Source organism: Vipera berus (genome assembly GCF_964194415.1).
Source record: "Vipera berus genome assembly, chromosome: 16".
Classification (NCBI taxonomy): domain Eukaryota; kingdom Metazoa; phylum Chordata; class Lepidosauria; order Squamata; family Viperidae; genus Vipera; species Vipera berus.
Window position 1 is genome coordinate 6,130,866 of NC_138219.1, and position 19,301 is coordinate 6,150,166.

The 19,301-nt window shown below is 44.7% G+C and overlaps 1 protein-coding gene across 10 annotated transcripts in view; it reads left to right on the forward strand.

Annotated features, from left to right (window-relative positions):
* Nucleotides 1-19,301, forward strand: part of MARK2 (microtubule affinity regulating kinase 2) — a 98,371-nt gene that overhangs the window by 14,714 nt on the left and 64,356 nt on the right. Inside the window, exon 1 of one of the 10 annotated variants that reach the window (XM_081340439.1) lies at nt 8,408-8,500. The exons of 8 other annotated variants lie outside the window; for them this stretch is intronic. In XM_081340439.1, the coding sequence (XP_081196565.1) occupies nt 8,465-8,500 (36 nt within the window). In that variant the 5' untranslated portion in view covers nt 8,408-8,464. Of the gene's footprint in view, nt 1-8,407; nt 8,501-19,301 lie in introns of those variants that run through there. One more of the 10 variants, XM_081340444.1, reaches the window with a different exon arrangement.

Below are 19,301 nucleotides of genomic sequence, written 5' to 3' on the forward strand. Positions count from 1 at the left end.
TCTTTTGAAATCTTGGCTAAAAGAACATCCCCCGCCCACCGCCACCCCAATATTTTGCCTGTGTATATTCTCTCCCCCCCCCTTTTTTTTTAAAGTTAACCCAGGGCCACCTGCGAACCAAGCCAGATAGCCTGAATTTCATTACTTTCTCCTCCCACCCCCCCCCCCGAAAAAAAAATGAAATTGCTGGTGTTGAAGCTCTCTGCATGAGTCAGAGGAGATGGGGGGAAAGGCTGTACAAACACTCTGTAATTAAGGCAGGAAAAACCCTTGACGAGTCTATAAATTTGGGAGTGTGTGCTTGATGGGGTGGAAAAAGTCCTTACTTAGCATAAGTCACTTTTCTTGACCTGGCTCTAAGCGGTTGAAGGCGATTCTTAGCAGACTTGCAGACTTGCCAAAGACGGAGAGGCTGTAGAAATCAAAGAAATCAAATAAATCAAAACGTTTTTGAGATGCTAAGCCTTCAAGAAAACATCTCACTCTTGATTGACCCCAGTCTCATGCGTTTGGCGTTTTCTGATGCCATTCTAGTTTTATCGAAAGCTTTCCAGTCTACCTAGGCCCGGGGTAGGCAACCTTGGTTGGCTCTTTTATGATTCATGGACTTCAACTCCCAGAATTCCTGAGCCAGCCATGCTGAGGGGAAAGGGGAGAGGTTTCCAAGCTGAGCCGTGCTGGCTGAGGAATTCTGGGAGTTGAAGTCCACAAGTCATAAAAGGGCCAAGTTGGAAGACTCCTGGTTTAAGCGACCCCTTGAGGTTACAACGGCACCGAAACAGGTGACCTGTGACCTTGTTTCGTACTTACAACCGTTGCAGCATCCCCACAGTCACGTGATCAGAATTCAGACGCTTGGCAGCCTGCTCACATTTATGACGGTCGCAGCGTCCCGGGGTCACGTGGTCCCCTTTTGCGACCTTCTGACACGCAAAGTCCACGGGGAAGCCAGTAATTTCCGACGCTGAAGGTTTAGCTTACAATATGCTTCTCCTTTGTGTTCGATCTGAGCTTTCTTTTTTTTTAAAAAAAAAAAAGTAATTATCTTTACAGGGATTTGATTTCATCGGGGACAGTTGAATCTTTCTCTTAAGTCCTCTAAAAAGAGAAAAGGAAGGAAGAAAATCTTTCTTCAGGGGCCTGCAGAAATGTCGAAGCACACTAGTCGGCTTCTTATAAGAAGTGGTTTCCAAGTTCAGAAGATCCCAGAGCCGTGAAGAAATTCAAATATAGCGTTGACACCCGAGAAATACAGAAAAGGAAGCCACATCCTCTTTCTTTCGACATTCTGCTTCCTGCCTTGTTGCAAAATTGCTTTAAAGCAGGCTTAGGATAATAATGCGAGTTTCTTTGCCTACATCTCTTCTGCTCCACCCATTGGCCAGACCACTGGAAGATAATTTGCTTGGCCTTTTAAGCTCTTTAATTAATTGATTCATTAAGCTTGCGGATCTCCTTTTCAGAGCTCTCCGAAGCTTGGAGCAACGGTAAAATGAAACCACCGAAGCAACGCAGAGATTGGCAGATTTCAGCCTTACGGTGTCTGTTCAGAGAGGCAGCTAATTTTACTAGAACCTCGGGATCCACCCACCGGTGCAAAAAACAGTAAGAATGAAAAAAAAAAAAAAACCTCTGACTCTCAAACTTTGCAGGATTCCCCACCTGGGAATGGCTTTCTTGGTGCGAGAAATAAATCCCTCCCTGACTTGGAATAATCTTAATTATTGTGCAACTGACGAATTGCTGTCATGTCCTGGCAAAGGCCAAATTGCAAAGTCCCAGGCTGGCTACTCCAAAGCTTTCTTCTTTCCGGCGCCATCGATTAAATGGGGTGTACTTACAGGTAGTCCTCGGCTTACAACGGTTTGAAATTACAAAGGCGCTGAAAAAGGTGACTTGCGACTGTTTTTCACACTGACAACCGTTGCAGCATCGCCGTGGTGACGTGATCAAAATTCGGATGCTTTGCAACTGACTCATATTTATGACGGTCGCAGAGTCCCAGGGTCACGTGATCCCCTTTACAGCCCTGCTACTAGCTTAACAAATACAACAATTCACTTAACAATTGTTGCAAGAAAGATCCTAAAAATGGGGCAAAGTCCACTGAACAATTGTCTCACTTAGCAACAGAAATTTTGGGCTCAATTGCGGTCGTAGGTTGAGGACTGCCTATATTTAAACATACTCGCCTGTCAGCTGCAGCTCGGCTTCTACCTGAAAAGCGGCCACTCTACACGACACACCATTTAGTCGCAGGAACTCAAAAGTTGCCCCTTGCTGTGGAGAGCAAGATATAAAAATTCTAATTTTACTGCTTCCTAATAATACTTTTAACTTTGTGTTGTTTTGCTTTGAACGGTCACTGAACGATCTGTTGCAAGTGGAGACTAGCTGTATTTCCCTGTGTAATTTCCCTTGCTATCGTATTAAATGATGGCGCATTTTCACCAGGTGTTTTGATGGCGGCGTGGGGGCGCCTGCTGCCCCAAGATTGTGGTTGTGTGTGTCTTCTATGTGTGGCTACGCTTGCTCCACCGTATGACCTGTGAAAAACAGAACCTGTGGCTTGAGCTTTTTTTACTTTTTCTGCTAATAATAATAATAATAATAATAATAATATTTATTTGATTTATATACTGCCCTTTTCCCGAAGGACTCAGGGCGGTGTACAGGGCAATAAATATCAAAAATACAAGATACAAAAGTTTAAAAAAATTAAATCATTGTGCCCGATGCAATAAGTTAGTTAAAATCAATGTTAAAACCCCAAACCCATCAGACCAGGCCGGCTTGTTCGAATAAATAAGTTTTTAGATCACATCGGAAGGAGCGAAGGTCGGGAGCCATCCGGAGCTCAACCGGTAAGCGGAACTGCTTCCATCCTGCGACGAAATCTGCAATACCATCAAACATCCCCATCTGCCTATCCCAGGTCCTTGGTAAGGACTCGATAGGTAGACAGAAATGCCAAGTCCAGTCTGAACATCTGGCTGACTGTGTGATGATCAATAATGATGATGATGATGATGATGTTGGAAGGGACCTTGGAGGTCATCTAGTCCAGCCCCCCTGCTCAAGCAGGAGGACCTTATCCAGTCTCTTCTTAAAAACCTCCAGGGATGGAGCACCGACAGCTTCTGGTGGCCAGCTGTTCCACTGGTTAATTGTCCCCAACTGTTAGGAACTTTCTCCTTAATTCCGGGGTTGCTTCTCTCTTTGATCAGTTTTCAATCATTGTTTCTTGCCTTCTTGCCCTTTTGGTGCTTTGGAAAGTAGTTTACCCCCCCCCTCAAATATTTTAAGACTGCTATCATGCCCCCCTGGTCCTTCTCTTCATTAATAAACTGGAAATGCCCAATTCCAGCAACCGTTCCTTATATGTTTTGGCCTCCAGTCCCCCAATCATCTTTGTTGCTCTTCTCTGCACTCTTTCTAGAGTCTCAACATCTTTTTTAAATGCCTCTGCCTTTTAACTCTCCAGTACAGCATGAATCCTTCTTTCCCCCCCCCACCTCCACAGGGAGACTTTGGGGGGGGGGAGTCTTTACCTTAATTACTCTTGATTGCTCCCTGATGCAGCCAGAATGCTAATTGATTTGAGGCCGGATCAGTCCTGGCTTTGCAAATAGATTAAAGAAATCTCTGGAGGTGAGTTTGCTGGCATGTGCGGCTGATGTCATGTTATCCTCTTGCTTTCCTCTCGTTAAGCCGCGGGAGGAACAGCACACGTAGTCCTCAACTTACAACGATTCACTTAGGGACCGTTCAAAGTTAAAACGGTGCTGGAAAAAAAATTGACTTAGCACCGTTTTTCACACTTAGGACCGTTGGCGCATTTCCCCCCCCCCTTGGGGTCACGTGATCCAAATTCGGGCGCTTGGCAACCGGTTCACATTTACGACGGTTGCCGTGTCCCGGAGTCACGCGATCCCCTTTTGCGGCTTTCTGACCAGCAAAGTCAAACGGGGGAAGCCAAACTCGCTTAACGACAGTGTGACTAACTTAAAACAGCTGCGGTGATTCGCTTTACCGCCGTGGCGAAGGCAAGTCGTAAAGTGTGGCAAAACTCACTTAAGCGTTTCGCTTAGTGACACATTTTGGGCTCAGTCGTGGTGGTAGTCCTCGACTTAACGACCACAATCGGCACCAGAATTTCCACTGCTAACCAAGGCGTTAAGGGAGTCACACTCGATTTTACGACCCTTTTTTTTTTTTGCCTTGGTTGTTGAACGAACTATTGCCGTCGTTAAGCAAATCGCGACGCTAAGCGAATCCACCTTCCCGGATTGACTTCTCATCACGAGCCCGTGACGAGGGAGATGACACGACCCCCGGGACGCTGCCCCTTGTCGTAAATTCAAGCGCCCAAATTTTGATCCCAGGAGGCTGCTGCGGGACGCTGCGGCTGTGATAAACATGGGGACCGGTTGTGAGTCAGTTTTTCCAGCGTCACCGTAACTTCAAACAGTCACTAAATGAGTGGTTGTGAGTGGAAAACAACCTGCACTTCTGCCTCTTTGCTAAGAGTCATTTTTTTTCCCCTAATTGTTTTTAATCAGCGGCTGTGCCTGACAAACAGAAATAAAACTTATTTTTTGTATGCCAAAAGCAGGAAAGGAGTTCAAAGCAGCCTTGGAGCTTGCTCGCTTTCTTGCCTTCTCTTCTCCCCCCCCCCTCCTTTTTTGGGGGGGGTGGGGGTGGTCCTGCTGGGTAAAATACTTCCGATAGCGGATTCTAAGGAGGGAAGCCGGTGGTCGCTAAACGAACGGTTGTAACACGAGGACTACCGGCAGGTGGATTCCTCGTGGCGTGCCTCAGGAGAACGAACTGGAAAGCAGTGGGTTTTATTTATTTATTTATTTTATTTTTATTACATTTATATCCCGCCCTTCTCCGAAAACTCAGGGCGGCTTACAAGCTTAGCAACCTCTCCAGGTGAAAAGTTGGGCAAAGGTAGGAAAAGATTTTTTCCGAGCAGGAGAAGGCAGAACGGAGGTAGACGGGGCTCCGGGATCGCCATTCCTGGAAAAGGGACGGGGAAATTGTCGTTTTTACGCTTTATTTGCCTAGGATTAGTCTCTGGCCTTCCTCAATCGTGCTGCAAAGGTGAGCTATAAATATGTTAGCTAAAGGGAGGAGCGGAGGAGGGCTGGATTTTGTACTTTTTAATCTTTGCTCCGCTTACGGGCAACCCGGATGCAGGTGTGTCTTGGAAGGAGATAGGCAGGCCTCGTGGGACGTTTAGGGTCCTACTACAGGTATTCCTCGAGTTACGATCGCGGCTGAGCTCCAGGGGCTAAGTGGAAACGTTTGCTAAGAGAGTTTGGGCCCCATTTTACAGCTTTTCTGGGCCCCCGGTTGTGATCGGGGCGGTTGTTAAGCTAGCAACGTGGTCGTTAAGCGAATCTGGCTGCGGATCTGGTTTTGTTCGTCAGAAGGTCGCGAAAGGGGGACCACGTAAAACACCGCCGCCACCACCACCCCCCTTTTCCCGGAAACTTGCAACTAGCATAAATACGAGTGTCTGAATTTTGATCAGGTGAAACCTGGGGGAACGCTGCAACCGTCGTATGAAAACGGTCTTTTTTTCTTACAGCTTTGGAAACAGTCGCTAAACAAGCTGTTGTAAGTTGGGGAACGCCCTGGATTTGAATGGTAAGCAGTTCCTGTATATAACCACAGGAGTTAGAACAATGAACCGGTGGAACGGCTTGCCTCCAGAAGTTGTGGATGCCCCGACACTGGGGGCTTTTAAGAAGAAACTGGACAGCCATTTGTCTGGAATAGTGTAGGGTCCCCTGCTTGAGCAAGGGGTTGGACTAGAGGACCTCTAAGGTCCCTTCGAACTGTTTTTCCTTTCCCTTCCTTTCCTTCCTCTTTTTAAAAATAAGGTTTTTAAGAAGAGACAGACCTTTGTCTGAAATGGGGATAGGGTCCCCTGCTTGAGCAAGGGGTTGGACTAGAGGACCTCTAAGGTCCCTTCGAACTGTTTTTCCTTTCCCTTCCTTTCCTTCCTCTTTTTAAAAATAAGGTTTTTAAGAAGAGACAGACCTTTGTCTGAAATGGGGATAGGGTCTCCTGCTTGAGCACTGGGTTGGACTAGATGACCTCCAGGGTGTCTTCCATTGCTCTGTTACCTCCTCACACCTAACCGTTCTCGACTTTCAACTTTGGGAGGATTTTTTTTTTTACCTTAGATGGGCTGGACATGATGCCCCCCCCTTGGCTCTGAGTACTGGATCGCCTCCTTTTTTCTCTTATTCTTCTGTTTTTGTGGCTCAACAGCTTCTGTTCACACACACACACACACACACACACACACACACACACACACACACACCCAGTTCCGCAGTACACAGAAAGCAGAGCCCACGTCAAGCGAAGCAGCTTGGGACGACTCCATTGTGCATCGGGACAGTGGGACATTGTAGTGGAACTAATTAAGCAACATCAACAAAGGCAGGGCTGGATACTCATGGTTGAAAGAGCTTTGGCTTCAGAGGGAGTTGAGCGGTTATTTACAAGGCCCTGGTTTGGGGAATTGGAGTCTGGGTGTTTGGCTGGCCTCAAAGGGGAATCGAGCTGCTTAAAATGCGGTCAAGTGCATAAGGCAATTAAATTGTTAATTATGCAGTAATGCGACGTATAGATATTCCCATATACATGTGTGCGGATAGACAGATCTATCTCTTTATCTATCTATCTATCTATCTATCTATCTATCTCTCTCTCTCTCTCGATCTCTCTCGATCTCTCTGTATATATCTAATCTATCTATCTATATCTATCTCTATCTATCTCTATCGATCTCTCTCTCTATATATATCTAATCTATCTATATATCTATCTATCATCTATCATCTATCTATCTATCTATCTATCTATCTATCTATCTATATCTATATTTATCTATCTCTATCTCTTATCTATCTATCTATATTTATCTATCTCTTTATATCTTATTTAGCTATCTATATCTATCTATCTATATCTATCTATCTCTTTATATCTTATTTATCTATCTATCTTTATCTATCTATCTATCTATCTATCTATCTTTCTATATTTCTCTATCTATCTCTATCTCTTATTTATTTATCTATCTATCTATATTTATCTATCTCTTTATATCTTATCTATCTATCTATCATCTAATCTATCCAGTTAATTTAATCTATCTAGTTATCTAATCTAATCTAATCCACCACCACCTCCTCCTCCTCCTCCTCCTCTTCTTCTTCTTCTTCTTCTTCTTCTTCTTCTTCTTCTTCTTCTTCTTCTTCTTCTTCTTTTCTTCTCCTTTTCCTTCTCCTTCCTCCTCCTCCTCTCTGCAAATTCCCACTCCCTTGTAGCACTGATAACAAGACCTAGTTGGGTCATGAAATGTCTGTAAGAAAACAACCAAGCTCACAGACCACCAACGACTCCAGAGCAATCATCATCATCATCTCCTCCTTCCTTCCTCCTCCTCCTCTTCCCCCTATCTTCCCCCTATTCCTCTTGTTCCTGTCTGCAAAAATTCTCCTCTCTTTAGAAAGATTTTATAAAGATATATATATATATCTTTGTTTCCTGCCTGGCTGCAGAGATGCCAGCTCCTTCGCTTGTTTCTTTCTTTCCCAGCTGCAGCTGTGTCTTTTAACTGCATTATTTGGCCACAAGGTATGTTAAGTTTCTGGAGGCAGGCCAGCCTCCTTGTTTGTCTCCTGAAATGATCTGGGGCGATGGGCAGGACGCAGGACCAGGAAAGCACCCAGAATCCTCTCTCCCTTGTAGCAGCGGAGTAGATCCTGGCTGCCAAAACAGTGGGACGGAGGACCTCTTCTCTGAAATGCAGATTTCTCTCTCTCTCTCTCTCTCTCTCTCTCTCTCTCTTCTCTCGCCTCCTCTCTCTCTCTCTTTTCTCCCCTCTCTCTTTTCTCTCTCCTCTCTTCTCCTCTCTCTCTTTTCTCTCTCTCTTCTCTGTCTCTCTTTCTCTGCCTCTTCTCTCTCCTCTCTCTTTTCTCTCTCCTCTCTCTCTTTTCTCTCTCTCCTCTCTCTCTGTCTTTCTCTCTTTCTCTGCCTCTTCTCTCTTCTCTGTCTTTCTTTCTCTGCCTCTTCTCTCTCCTCTCTTTTCTCTCTCCTCTCTCTCTCTTTTCTCTCCTCTCTCTCTCTCTTTCTCTGCCTCTTCTCTCTCTTTTCTCTCTCTCTTCTCTTTCTCTCTTTCTCTGCCTCTTCTCTCTCTTTTCTCTCTCTCCTCTCTCTCTCTTTTCTCTCTCTCCTCTCTCTCTCTTTCTCTTCTCTCTCTTCTCTCTCACTCTCTCTCCCCCCTCCCTCCAGCTAATTGGGGGGGGGAGCCTGGCAGGAAGAGGCGGTGCTAGAGCCGTACACAGGGAAGTAACCTTTTGCTTCCTTCGCAAGGAAACAGCACCCTGGTTAGAAGCCGCGGCAGCAAGCCCACCGCGGCTTAACGGCTCCCCCCATGACAGCAGCAATATGGAAACGACTTAATGGGTTGGTGAGTCCTCCGGAGACGGTGGCGGGGTGGGGGGTGGGCTTTCATCCCTGCCCAGGACTCCGAGAGACGCAGTTGTGACTTTTCCTGTTGCTCGGTGGAGAGGCTACGACTAGGTCTCTCTGCTTCTTCCTCCTCCTCCTTCCCCCCCCCCCCTTGGCGTTGTTTTTCTCCAGTCGTTGGTCTAATCCCGTTCTGGAGGACAGCTTTTTGTCGAGCTCTGGCAAAGGGAGAGGTGTTGGACAACAATTCCCAGCATCCCCAGTCGGTATCGCCATTCTGACAAGAAGGAATAGCGTTGGGATTGTAATCCATCACATTGGGAGGAGTCAAACACCCTTAGTGGTTTGTACTTAGCAATCCAGTAAATCCTCTTCTCTTCTCTTCTCTTCTCTTCTCTTCTCTTCTCTTCTCTTCTCTTCTCTTCTCTTCTCTTCTCTTCTCTTCTCTCTTCTCTCTTCTCTCTTCTCCTCTCCTTTCCCTCTGTTCCCCTCTCTCTTCCCTTCTCTCTTCTCTTTTCTCTTCTCTCCCTCTCTCTCTCCCTCTCCTCTCCTCTCTTCTCCCTCTCCTCCCTTCTCTCTCCTCTCCTCTCTTCTCCCTCTCCTCCTTTCTCTCCTCTCTTCTGTACCCCTACCCCTACTACACCCTCCCCTCCCCTCTTTTCTCTCTTCCTTCAGAATGAATCAAATCAGGCCACTAGGCACCAAGAGATGGAAGGCCGATTATTCCTGTACAATTATCCCTTCCTGTTCTCAAGGAGCAGTCATGAATAATTATATCTGGCTTGGCTTTCATTTCACCTTTGGCCCCGAGCGTGCTGGCTTTCAATATCTCAGGTGCGGAGTGGTCTCTTAGGCGCTTGCGGCATGCGTTAAGGAAGCAGAACCAGGGGTTGGCACCGTGTAGGCATTTTGTGGTACATCATAGACAACCCTCAGTTTGTAGCCACAGTTGGGGTGTGTGTGTGTGTCAGAATTTCCGTTGTTGAGCAAGGCGGTTGCTAAGTGAGCAGTGGCCTATTTTTATGACCTTTTACCACCATCCCTACTCTTCCCCCCCCCCAAGCCGCAAAGGTCAGAAGCGCGAAGAGCGGTTGTAAGTCGCTTTTTCCCGTGCCGTTGTAACTTTGAACGGTTGCTAAGCCAACGGCTGTAAGTTGAGGACTGCCTGTGTAGAGGCTAAGGCAGCCATGTTGAAGTGAGGCGTTGTAGGCCAGGAATCTCACAAGCCGCCTAGCTTCTTGAGGGCTGCTTGAAGAAACCCGCGCAAAAGTCCGGGTTGAGACGTTCCTGTTTTGTCCCCAGGATCTGTGGCTGCAGCCTGGGAAAAGTTTGAATGAACCCCGAGATTCTGTCTGTAGCTCTGGACGAAGAAACTGCAGTTGTCTCGCGTGTGCCTGGCCAGCCCTGCTATTAATGGTTCCTTTTATACCTCGGCTATTTTTACAGATGGCACGCATCCTCCGGCCAGCCAGAAAAACAGAGGTGCCGTCGGTTTATTTTGGTGTCCGATAATGTGCAAGTGTGTTGTTGCTTTACTCCTCCTCCTCCTCCTCCTCCTCCTCCTCCTCCTCCTCCTCCTCCTCCTCCTCCTCTTCTTCTTCCTCAGGACCGTGAACAGCAGGAAGGCAAATAAAAACAGTTGTGGGTTTTTTTAAACTTTTTTTTTTAAAAAAAATTTAAACATTTTATTAAGTACAAAAGTTTAAAAACATTGAACGTAGTGTGTTAGGCATATGGTGTTAGCCTACAATGTTGGGTTGAAAATATATTAACCATAATGCTATGTCTTTAAGTTGTTAATTGGCCAATGGGTGTGTAAGTGTTCTCATGGCCATAAGAGGAAGCTAGGAACGTAGCTTCTCTCTCTCTCTGAATTCACTGATCTCTACTATTACTGTTTTTGCTCTGCTGTTGGTTTACTACTGTTGTAACCTGAACTGTGTATTTGACCTCTGGACCGGTAAGAAGACTTTGTAGCTTGGACTGTTGCTATTGTTTATGACTTGGACTGTTTATTTTTGACTGTGCATTTTTGTTCTTACACCACCTCAAAGTAAAATACTTTTTGCTTTTAGAACTCAGTGTATTTCTGTGTGTGACTTTTACTGCTCTCAGTGCCCTTCCTTGTCTGTGCAACTCTTTGGTAGCACAAGGAGACCTCTGCACAACAAAATTCCTTAACACTGGTTATGGGCCCAGGCCTGTACTGAGAGTAAGTTCACACAGTATTCCTAGCTGAGTTTGTGTTAGCTATTTGGTGTAAAATGGCACAAGAACTGTTGTCAGGCATCTCCTGGATAACCCGGTTGGATGGGACAAACTATGTTTCCTGGTCCACGAAATGCTGCTTGCTTTTGCACAAGGAAGGACTATGGACTGTTGTAAATAACCCACCAGATACTACTGCTTGGGATCCAGATGATGAAGAGGATGCAAACAAGATAGATGACTTTAAACGAAACAATGAGAAAGCTCTTTTCATTATTGGACTAACACTGAATGACCAGCAGCTTGTCCATATTCGTGGTGAGGAGTCTGCTGCTAGGTGTTGGGGCGTTTTGCGAAGGCTTTATGTTCGTGACAGTGTGGGTGCACATATACACCTTACACGTAAGCTGTTTAGGGCTCGTCTGCAGAAGAATGGAGATATGCTGACCCATTTAAATTACATGAAGGCAACTTTTCAAGAGCTTCATGAAAAGGAGCTGATTTTTTCAGAGTTGCATCAGGTCTACATTATTCTGTCATCTTTGGATGAGAGTTATGATGGATATGTTTCTTCTTTGGAAGTCCTGACCAGAGAGGAACTGACATTGACTAACATTACTGGGAGACTGCTGGAAGAGTCCAGAAGGAGGCGTGACAGAGACCAGCTGAGAGAGACACAGCCACGAGAGAAGCAGCAATTCACCACTGCTTACAACGTCAAGAAATGTTATTCTTGTGGGGCTAGAGGGCATATAGCCAAATTCTGTAGAAAGGGTAAAAAATAGAATGTGAATAGCAGTGGGAAGGCTAAGAAGAGCATTGGTTTGGCTGTTTCTGGTGAACCAACATCCAGAAACAATGAATTGTGGGTTGTTGATAGTGGGGCTTCACAATGCATTACTAAAGTGAAAAAGAGGTTTATTAATATGAAAAACAGCAACCAATATGTTTCACTAGCCAACGGTTGGAGGATGAAGGCCTCTGGTGAAGGTAATTCCTATTGTCCATGCATTGATGAACAGTTACCTATGTTATATATACCTAAGCTAAGATTCAACCTGTTATCTGTAAGGGAATTGGTTAAAGTTGGGTTTGTGGTAACATTCAGAGGGGAGCAATGCACTATTGAGAGGAATGGAACCTGTGTAACTGCTAATTTGAAAAATGGTTTATTCGTTCTCACAAGTAACCAGGTTAGTACAGTTAAAGCTAACTCGATATGTGAGAACAAGAAGCCACATGATGAGTGTATACATTTATTGCATAGGCGGTTAGGGCATGTAAACTTTAACTCACTACGTAAAACAGTGGAATTAGTAGAGGGAGTTAAACTGAAGCCATGTAGTAAGTATTTGAATTGCAATGCCTGTAATCAGGAAAAGAGTAAGGCAACTCCTGCAAACAGGATAAACAGCTTCAAAACAACTGTACCTTTGGAAGTTGTGTTTGCTGATTTAATTGGACCCATGAAACCAAGTTTAGGAGGGTCATGTTATGTTTTAAGTATATTGGACCACTACTCTAGATATGGTTTTTGTTATCTGCTTAAGTCAAAGGCAGATACTTTCCAACAATTTGCAAACTGGCTGAAGTTCGTGGAGAGAAAAACAAAGAGAAAGGTTCAGTGCATAATTACTGATAATGGTACTGAATTTACAAATAAGTGTTTTGTTGATATGCTACAATCAGCTGGCATTGAGCATAAACATTCAGCCCCTTATAGGCCTCAACATAATGCTTTTGTTGAGAGACGTGGGCAAACGTTACAAGCCATGATTAGAACCATGTTAAGAGATTCTGGCTTAACAGATAGACTGTGGGGGGAGGCAGCAAAATGTGCAAACCATGTTCTGAATATAGTTGTTAATACTTCTACTGGTAAAATACCATATACAATATGGCATGGTAGAAGGCCAAACCTTGATTACCTGCACACGTTTGGCACCCCAGCTTGGGTCCACATTCCTGCACAACTCAGGAGTAAAGGCCAACATAGGGCTAGGCAATTATACTTCGTAGGTTACGAAGCTAACCACAGATCATATCGTTTCTGGGAACAGGGCACAACTAATGTATATAACAGTGCGAGTGCAAAATTCCTTGAGCACGTTGGTTGGGATAGGTTAGAGCAAGAAACTGTTAATACTGATCCTCTAGTGTTTGAGGACTCCCATGATAACATAACTAGTAATGATAATACATCTCCTGTAAATATGAAAGATGAAGAGGAGATAGGGGAGATAAAAGAGAAATCAGAGGAAGGAAAGGAGTCAGAAATTCAAAGCCCTGTAATTCCTTGGCGTTCAATGCGTATCAGACATCCACCTGATCGCTATGAAGCTAGTATAGTATGTCAAGTTAGTGTAGAGCCTTCTAACTATGATGAGATCAGGATGTATCCTGAAAAGGAACAGGCATCATGGAAAGCTGCAATGAACAGGGAGTTGAAGTCTTTGCAGGATCTTAACGTTTATGAGAAAGCAAAACTGCCACCTGGTGAGCAAGCTATAGGTTGTAAATGGATATATAAGTTAAAGAAAGGTGTAGACGGGACTGTAACCCATAAGGCACGTTTGGTTGCACAAGGTTTTGCCCAAACTACTGAGGATTATGACGAAGTGTTTACACCCAGTCTAAGGGCAACTACTTTAAGAGCAGCTTTAGTATGGGCGGCTAAAAACCAATATATGGTTACCCATGTAGATGTTGAAACTGCATATCTACATGCTCCATTGCAACATACTATTTATTTAAGAATACCACCAGGATTGACCAGTGATAGAGACCATGATTGTTGGGAGTTAAAGAAAAGCCTCTATGGATTGAAACAATCAGGCTATGAGTGGAATAAATGTTTAGTTAATGAGTTAAGTGCATTAGGTTTTGTAGCCAGTAATGCTGATCCTTGTTTGTTTAGAAGAGAACACAACGGAGCATTATCTTTTCTTTTATTATTCACAGATGATATTGCAATAATAACAAAAACTGAGTTAGAAGCACAAACTATCATTTCAAGATTGCAAAATAAATTCACAATTAGAAATCTTGGAGAAATTAGCCACTATTTGGGGTTAGATATTGTGAAAACAAATAGGGGTTTTAAGGTGTCACAAGCCAGTAAAATATCTCAGTTATTAAAGAGATACAATATGGAAATGTGTAAACCAGCAAAAACTCCGATGGCTATGGATTTTAAGGACACTAATGTTGAGAGTCCTGTATTTGATAAGACTATGTACCAATCTTTGATAGGAAGTCTTATGTATCTGAGTAATTGGACTAGACCTGATATTTCTTACTGTGTAAATCAATTAGCTAGGTACAACAATAATCCAACTGTTAGACACTGGCAATCAGCTAAACGAGTATTAAGGTATTTGAAGCAAACTATTCACTACTCGTTATATTTAGAGCCAAATCGTGAGTTAATCCTTACTGCATATGCAGATGCGAGTTTTGCCTCTGATTCAAACAGTCGTAAATCTACCTCAGGGTTGGCTGTAATGTTGGGTGATTCTTTGATTGGATGGAAGTCCATTAGACAAAAACACATAAGCTTATCTACAATGGAGGCTGAATTTTCATGTCTATCAGTGTTATGTACAGAACTGCTAGTGTACAAACAATTATTGTTAGATATGGGTTTAAATGTAAATGATCCATTCATTGTGTATGAGGACAATCAAGCTGCAATAAAGATGGCTAATAATGCTGCAGTAAGAACAAGATCTAAACATACTGATCTTCGTTATTTAAATGTCAGACAATGTGTCAAAGATAAATTAATACAGTTAGAGTATTGTCCATCTGATGTAAATATTGCAGACCATTTTACGAAGGTACAAAGTGCTGTGAAACACAATGCTAATTGTGAAAGAATGTGCATAAGATTGTAAGAGTTATATATTATTCTACCCAAAGGGGAGAATGTTAGGCATATGGTGTTAGCCTACAATGTTGGGTTGAAAATATATTAACCATAATGCTATGTCTTTAAGTTGTTAATTGGCCAATGGGTGTGTAAGTGTTCTCATGGCCATAAGAGGAAGCTAGGAACGTAGCTTCTCTCTCTCTCTGAATTCACTGATCTCTACTATTACTGTTTTTGCTCTGCTGTTGGTTTACTACTGTTGTAACCTGAACTGTGTATTTGACCTCTGGACCGGTAAGAAGACTTTGTAGCTTGGACTGTTGGTATTGTTTATGACTTGGACTGTTTATTTTTGACTGTGCATTTTTGTTCTTACACCACCTCAAAGTAAAATACTTTTTGCTTTTAGAACTCAGTGTATTTCTGTGTGTGACTTTTACTGCTCTCAGTGCCCTTCCTTGTCTGTGCAACTCTTTGGTAGCACAAGGAGACCTCTGCACAACAAAATTCCTTAACATAGTGTACCATCTTTGACATCTATCTTTGTCTGGTCATTCCATATTGGTGACATTGCATGTGGTGCACTAGAAAGTAACTATTACATATTTATATACCGCTATAAATTCCCAAAAAAGGGACGCGGTGGGTTAGGACGCTGAGCTTGTCGATCAGAAGGTCGGCAGTTTGGCGGGTCGAATCCCGAGTGCCGCGTAGCAGAGTGAGCGCCTGTTACTCGTCCCAGCTTCTGCCAACCTAGCAGTTCGAAAGCACGTAAAAATGCAAGTAGGGACCACTACGGTGGGAAGGTAACCGCGTTCCGTGCGCCTTTGGCGTCTAGTCATGCCGGCCACGTGACCACGGAGACGTCCTCGGACAAGCGCTGGCTCTTTAGCTTTAAAACGGAGATGAGCACCGGCCCATAGAGTCGGAAACGACTAGCACGCGTGTGCGGGGGAACCTTTACCTTTACCTTATACATTCCCAACTAACCTTTTCCTACTTATATCCGTTCTATCGACTTCCTTCTTTTTTCCCCTCCATTTGTAAAATTTATTCCATACTATGTAATATTTTGCACCCTGACTGAAGGTAGATGCGCCCAGCTGGTGTGCGGTGCCCTCAAAGCCTCTTGATCGGTAGGGAAACATGGACCACGGCGTCAGAATGCCAAAGGTTTTGAGGCTGAAGGACAGTCCTCTTTGCCCCCCCATCCCCGCCAGGATGTCTGAATCTGGTAGAATTTGAGCCCCCACTTTTGACCACCCCACCCTCTTTGTTCCTTGGTGTTTTCCTTCCATTTTGGTGCCCGCCATTCCAGATTCCATGCTTAGCCTTGCAGAAGACACCAGATTCTGTATCGCAAAGTCTCTGAAATAAAACGCCACTTAAAAGGCCCTGGGTAAGTTTTTTTTAATATCCAATCATTTTCTGGTGGCTGCTTTCGTTTCGCGGGAGCCACCGAGGTTTGCATCCAGCTTGGTTTGCATCGGGAAGTTATAAATAAGAACGAAGAAATCTTCCAGCATCCCAGTTGTGCGTTACTTGCTCAGGTGGCTTTGCAAATATCTCGGGGGTTTTTTTGTATATATCGTCGAATCGTTGGTTCTAGGCAGCAGGAGACCCCAGGGTCTCTTACGCAAGGCTGTGAGAGCATGCAAGGCTTTCTCCACCAGCATTGTCAAAATTCTCATTTTTTTTACGCCGCTTCATCCCAGGTTGAGGATCCAATATCTCCAGGAAAGGCGAGCAAAGAACTTCTCCTGGGTTGGATTTTAAGGCAGCTGTTTCTCCTCTCCTTCCTCTTTGCAATTTTGCTTCTACAGCTGGCTGCCGCCGTTTTGCCCTTTTGAGGACTCTGGCCATTTTTGGGCTGGGTGGCTGAGCTGTCTTCTAGAGGGGCGGGCGGGCGAATCTGAGCGGTATCCTCAACTAGGGTCATAACTAGGAGTCAGTTGCCAAGCGTCTGAATTTTGATCGTGTGACCACGACGATGCTTGCATCAGTCATAGGAGAGGATTCGTCCCATACAATATTAACCTGGTGAACTCTAAAGCTTCCTCTTTCCCTTATGTATTCAAGATGGACAGCGATTGATAGTTATATGTTACTTATACGTAAGGCTGTAGGTCTATATACGTATGTTGTGTGTAGCATGTTTTAAATGTGTGTTATGCATGTCTACAACTTTGATTTGGAGCAGCTAAATTTCAATTTTAATGTGTGCCGTTGTGCTCACAAGGGATGGGTGGGAAATGACAATAAAGGTGATCTAATCTAAATCTTGGCTACGCGTGGACTTCATTTCCCAGAAAACCCCAGGTGCTTGGAGGCGGGGGCAGAATTCTGGCATTTGAAGTCCCTGCTTCGTAATGCCGCTGAGATTTTGAGAAACAATGGCGTAGCCGGCCCCTTCCATCTCTGATTCTAGGAAATCCGATTCTGCATAGCAAGGTGGACGGGTCACTCGCGACAGGCCCTCTCCACAAGGTCATTTTGAATGCCCTTTGATGTGGACCGGAAAGTTTTTGGATGGTGAGGATTTGACGTGGATCGTGAGAATCAAGGTCACGTGAATGCCACTTTACCATGCCTCGGTAAGGCCGCACTTGGATTATTGCGTCCCGTTTTGGCCGCCACAGTGCAAAAGATGTTGAGACTCTAGAAAGAGTAACAGAGGAGAGGAACGAAGGCTAAAACCTACGAAAAACGGTTGCAGGAACTGGGTATGTCTCGTTTAATGAAGAGAAGGACCAGCGGGGACAGGATAGCAGCCTTCCAATCTCTCAGGGGCTGCCCCAAAGAAGAAGGAGTCAAGCTCTTCTCCAAAGCCCCTGAAGGCAAGACAAGAAGCAGCAATGGATGAAAACTCATCAAGGAGAGAAGCAACCCGGAAGGGAGGAGAAATTTCCTGACGGTTAGAACGATTAATCAGTCGGAACAACCTGCCTCCAGAAACGGTGGGCGCACCATTGCTGGACGTTTTTAAGAAGAGAATGGACAGCCGTTTGTCTGAAATGGCACGGGGGTCTCCTGGGTGAGCAGAAGGTTAGACTAAAAGACCTCCAAGGTCCCTTCCAACTCTTGTCATTCCGTCCTCGGGGCTGCTGTCTGAGCTTGGTCTGTTTTCTCGCAGACATTTTCATTACCAAACTAGGTAACGACGTCAGGTGGTGTGGCTGTGGATTCTCAGCTCACGCGAGACCAAGTGGCCAAAATCTTTTTGCAATTCTCACACCCCAAACACTGCTGTGGTTTTATTTCGTATCGTATTTGGCCCTGAGACATCTCTCCCCCGGCCTGAAGGCCTAACGTTTGGAGCATTTGCAGGCAAATTAAGTTAAACATTAATCCGATCCTCCCCCATCCCAAATCTTAACCTTGGAAGATCAGGAGCAATTCATTCCTTGGACTTTTGATGTTTTTAATTTCTAGGGGGAAACATCAGCTTGAAGGACAGCAGGGCTGTAAATCAGGATTTCACAACCGTCTCAGCTTGAAGACCTCTGGACTACAACTCCCAGGATTCCCCAGCCAGCCATGCTGGCTGGGCAATCCCGGGAGTTGTAGTCCAGACGTCTTATTGTTGCTAAGGTTGAGAAACTCCGGCATAAGCCGAACTGAAACAGTAGGTTAGACCAGACATGTCAAACTTGCGACGTCACGTGACATATCGGAGCTTTTTCCCCATTGCCGGCAATGGGGTGGGTGCGGTTTCGTCGTGACGTGTCCGGCCCGCGGGCCGGCAGTTTGACACCACTAGGTTCGACTAAGAAAGAAGCGGGCGCAAAATTAAAATCTTTCCAGAAATCCAATTGCTGGGTCACCTGAAGAAAAAAAAAACGCAGCAAATTGCACCCAGGAAACATGAAAGATTTCTGCCGTGCTAGGATTAATTTCTGAGGCTTCCCAAATCTCCGGCAAGAGACTTCAGGTATTTCCTTGATGACTGAGAGCGCGACAGACTTTACACTAAAAATCCCTCTTTCCCCCCCCACCCCCACCCCTCCTCAAGCATCAGGATTACAAAGCCTGCTAGCTGCAAATCCTCTTCGTTTTTTTTTTCCTCTTCCTAAACTCATCTTCCTTTCTGCTGACTGAATTCTCTCGTGAATATGTTTTTTCTCAGCAGATTTTTCTTTTTTACTTTTTCTTTTTTTTTTAATTTTTTTTTATTTTTTTTTTTTTGCTGTTGCAGTTATCGCCAAGCGCCCTTCAGCTTCGGCCTGGGTTCGAAAGCTTGCCGTTGCTTTTGGGAGCTTTGTGGGACGCGGAGACGATTTGCAAAAGGGGACAGAATTGGACCTTTCCCAAATCTAGTCAGCTGTTTGGGGGGTGTGTGGCTTTTCCTTCCTCCCTGCAAGACTCTCCCCCCCCCCCCAGTTGTCCTGCCTTGTAAACAAGCTTCCCCAATATATTCTGGCTCATAAGGGGCTCTTATCTGGACGTGAAAGGCTTGAGATAAAGGAAACCCATTGGCCAACTCAAGAGGGACTGGCACAACACTGAAGATTGCCATTGAAATGTGATTAACTAAACCTCCGGGCAGATGACTTTGCGCCTTTGCAGAAGGTGTAGCCGGAGTACATTTCCCCGCTGACGGTCCCAGGTAATTGAGCTTCTAATAATATATATATAATATATAATAATATGTGTGTGTGTGTATACACATATACATATACATACATATATACATACACATACATATATACATATACATACACAC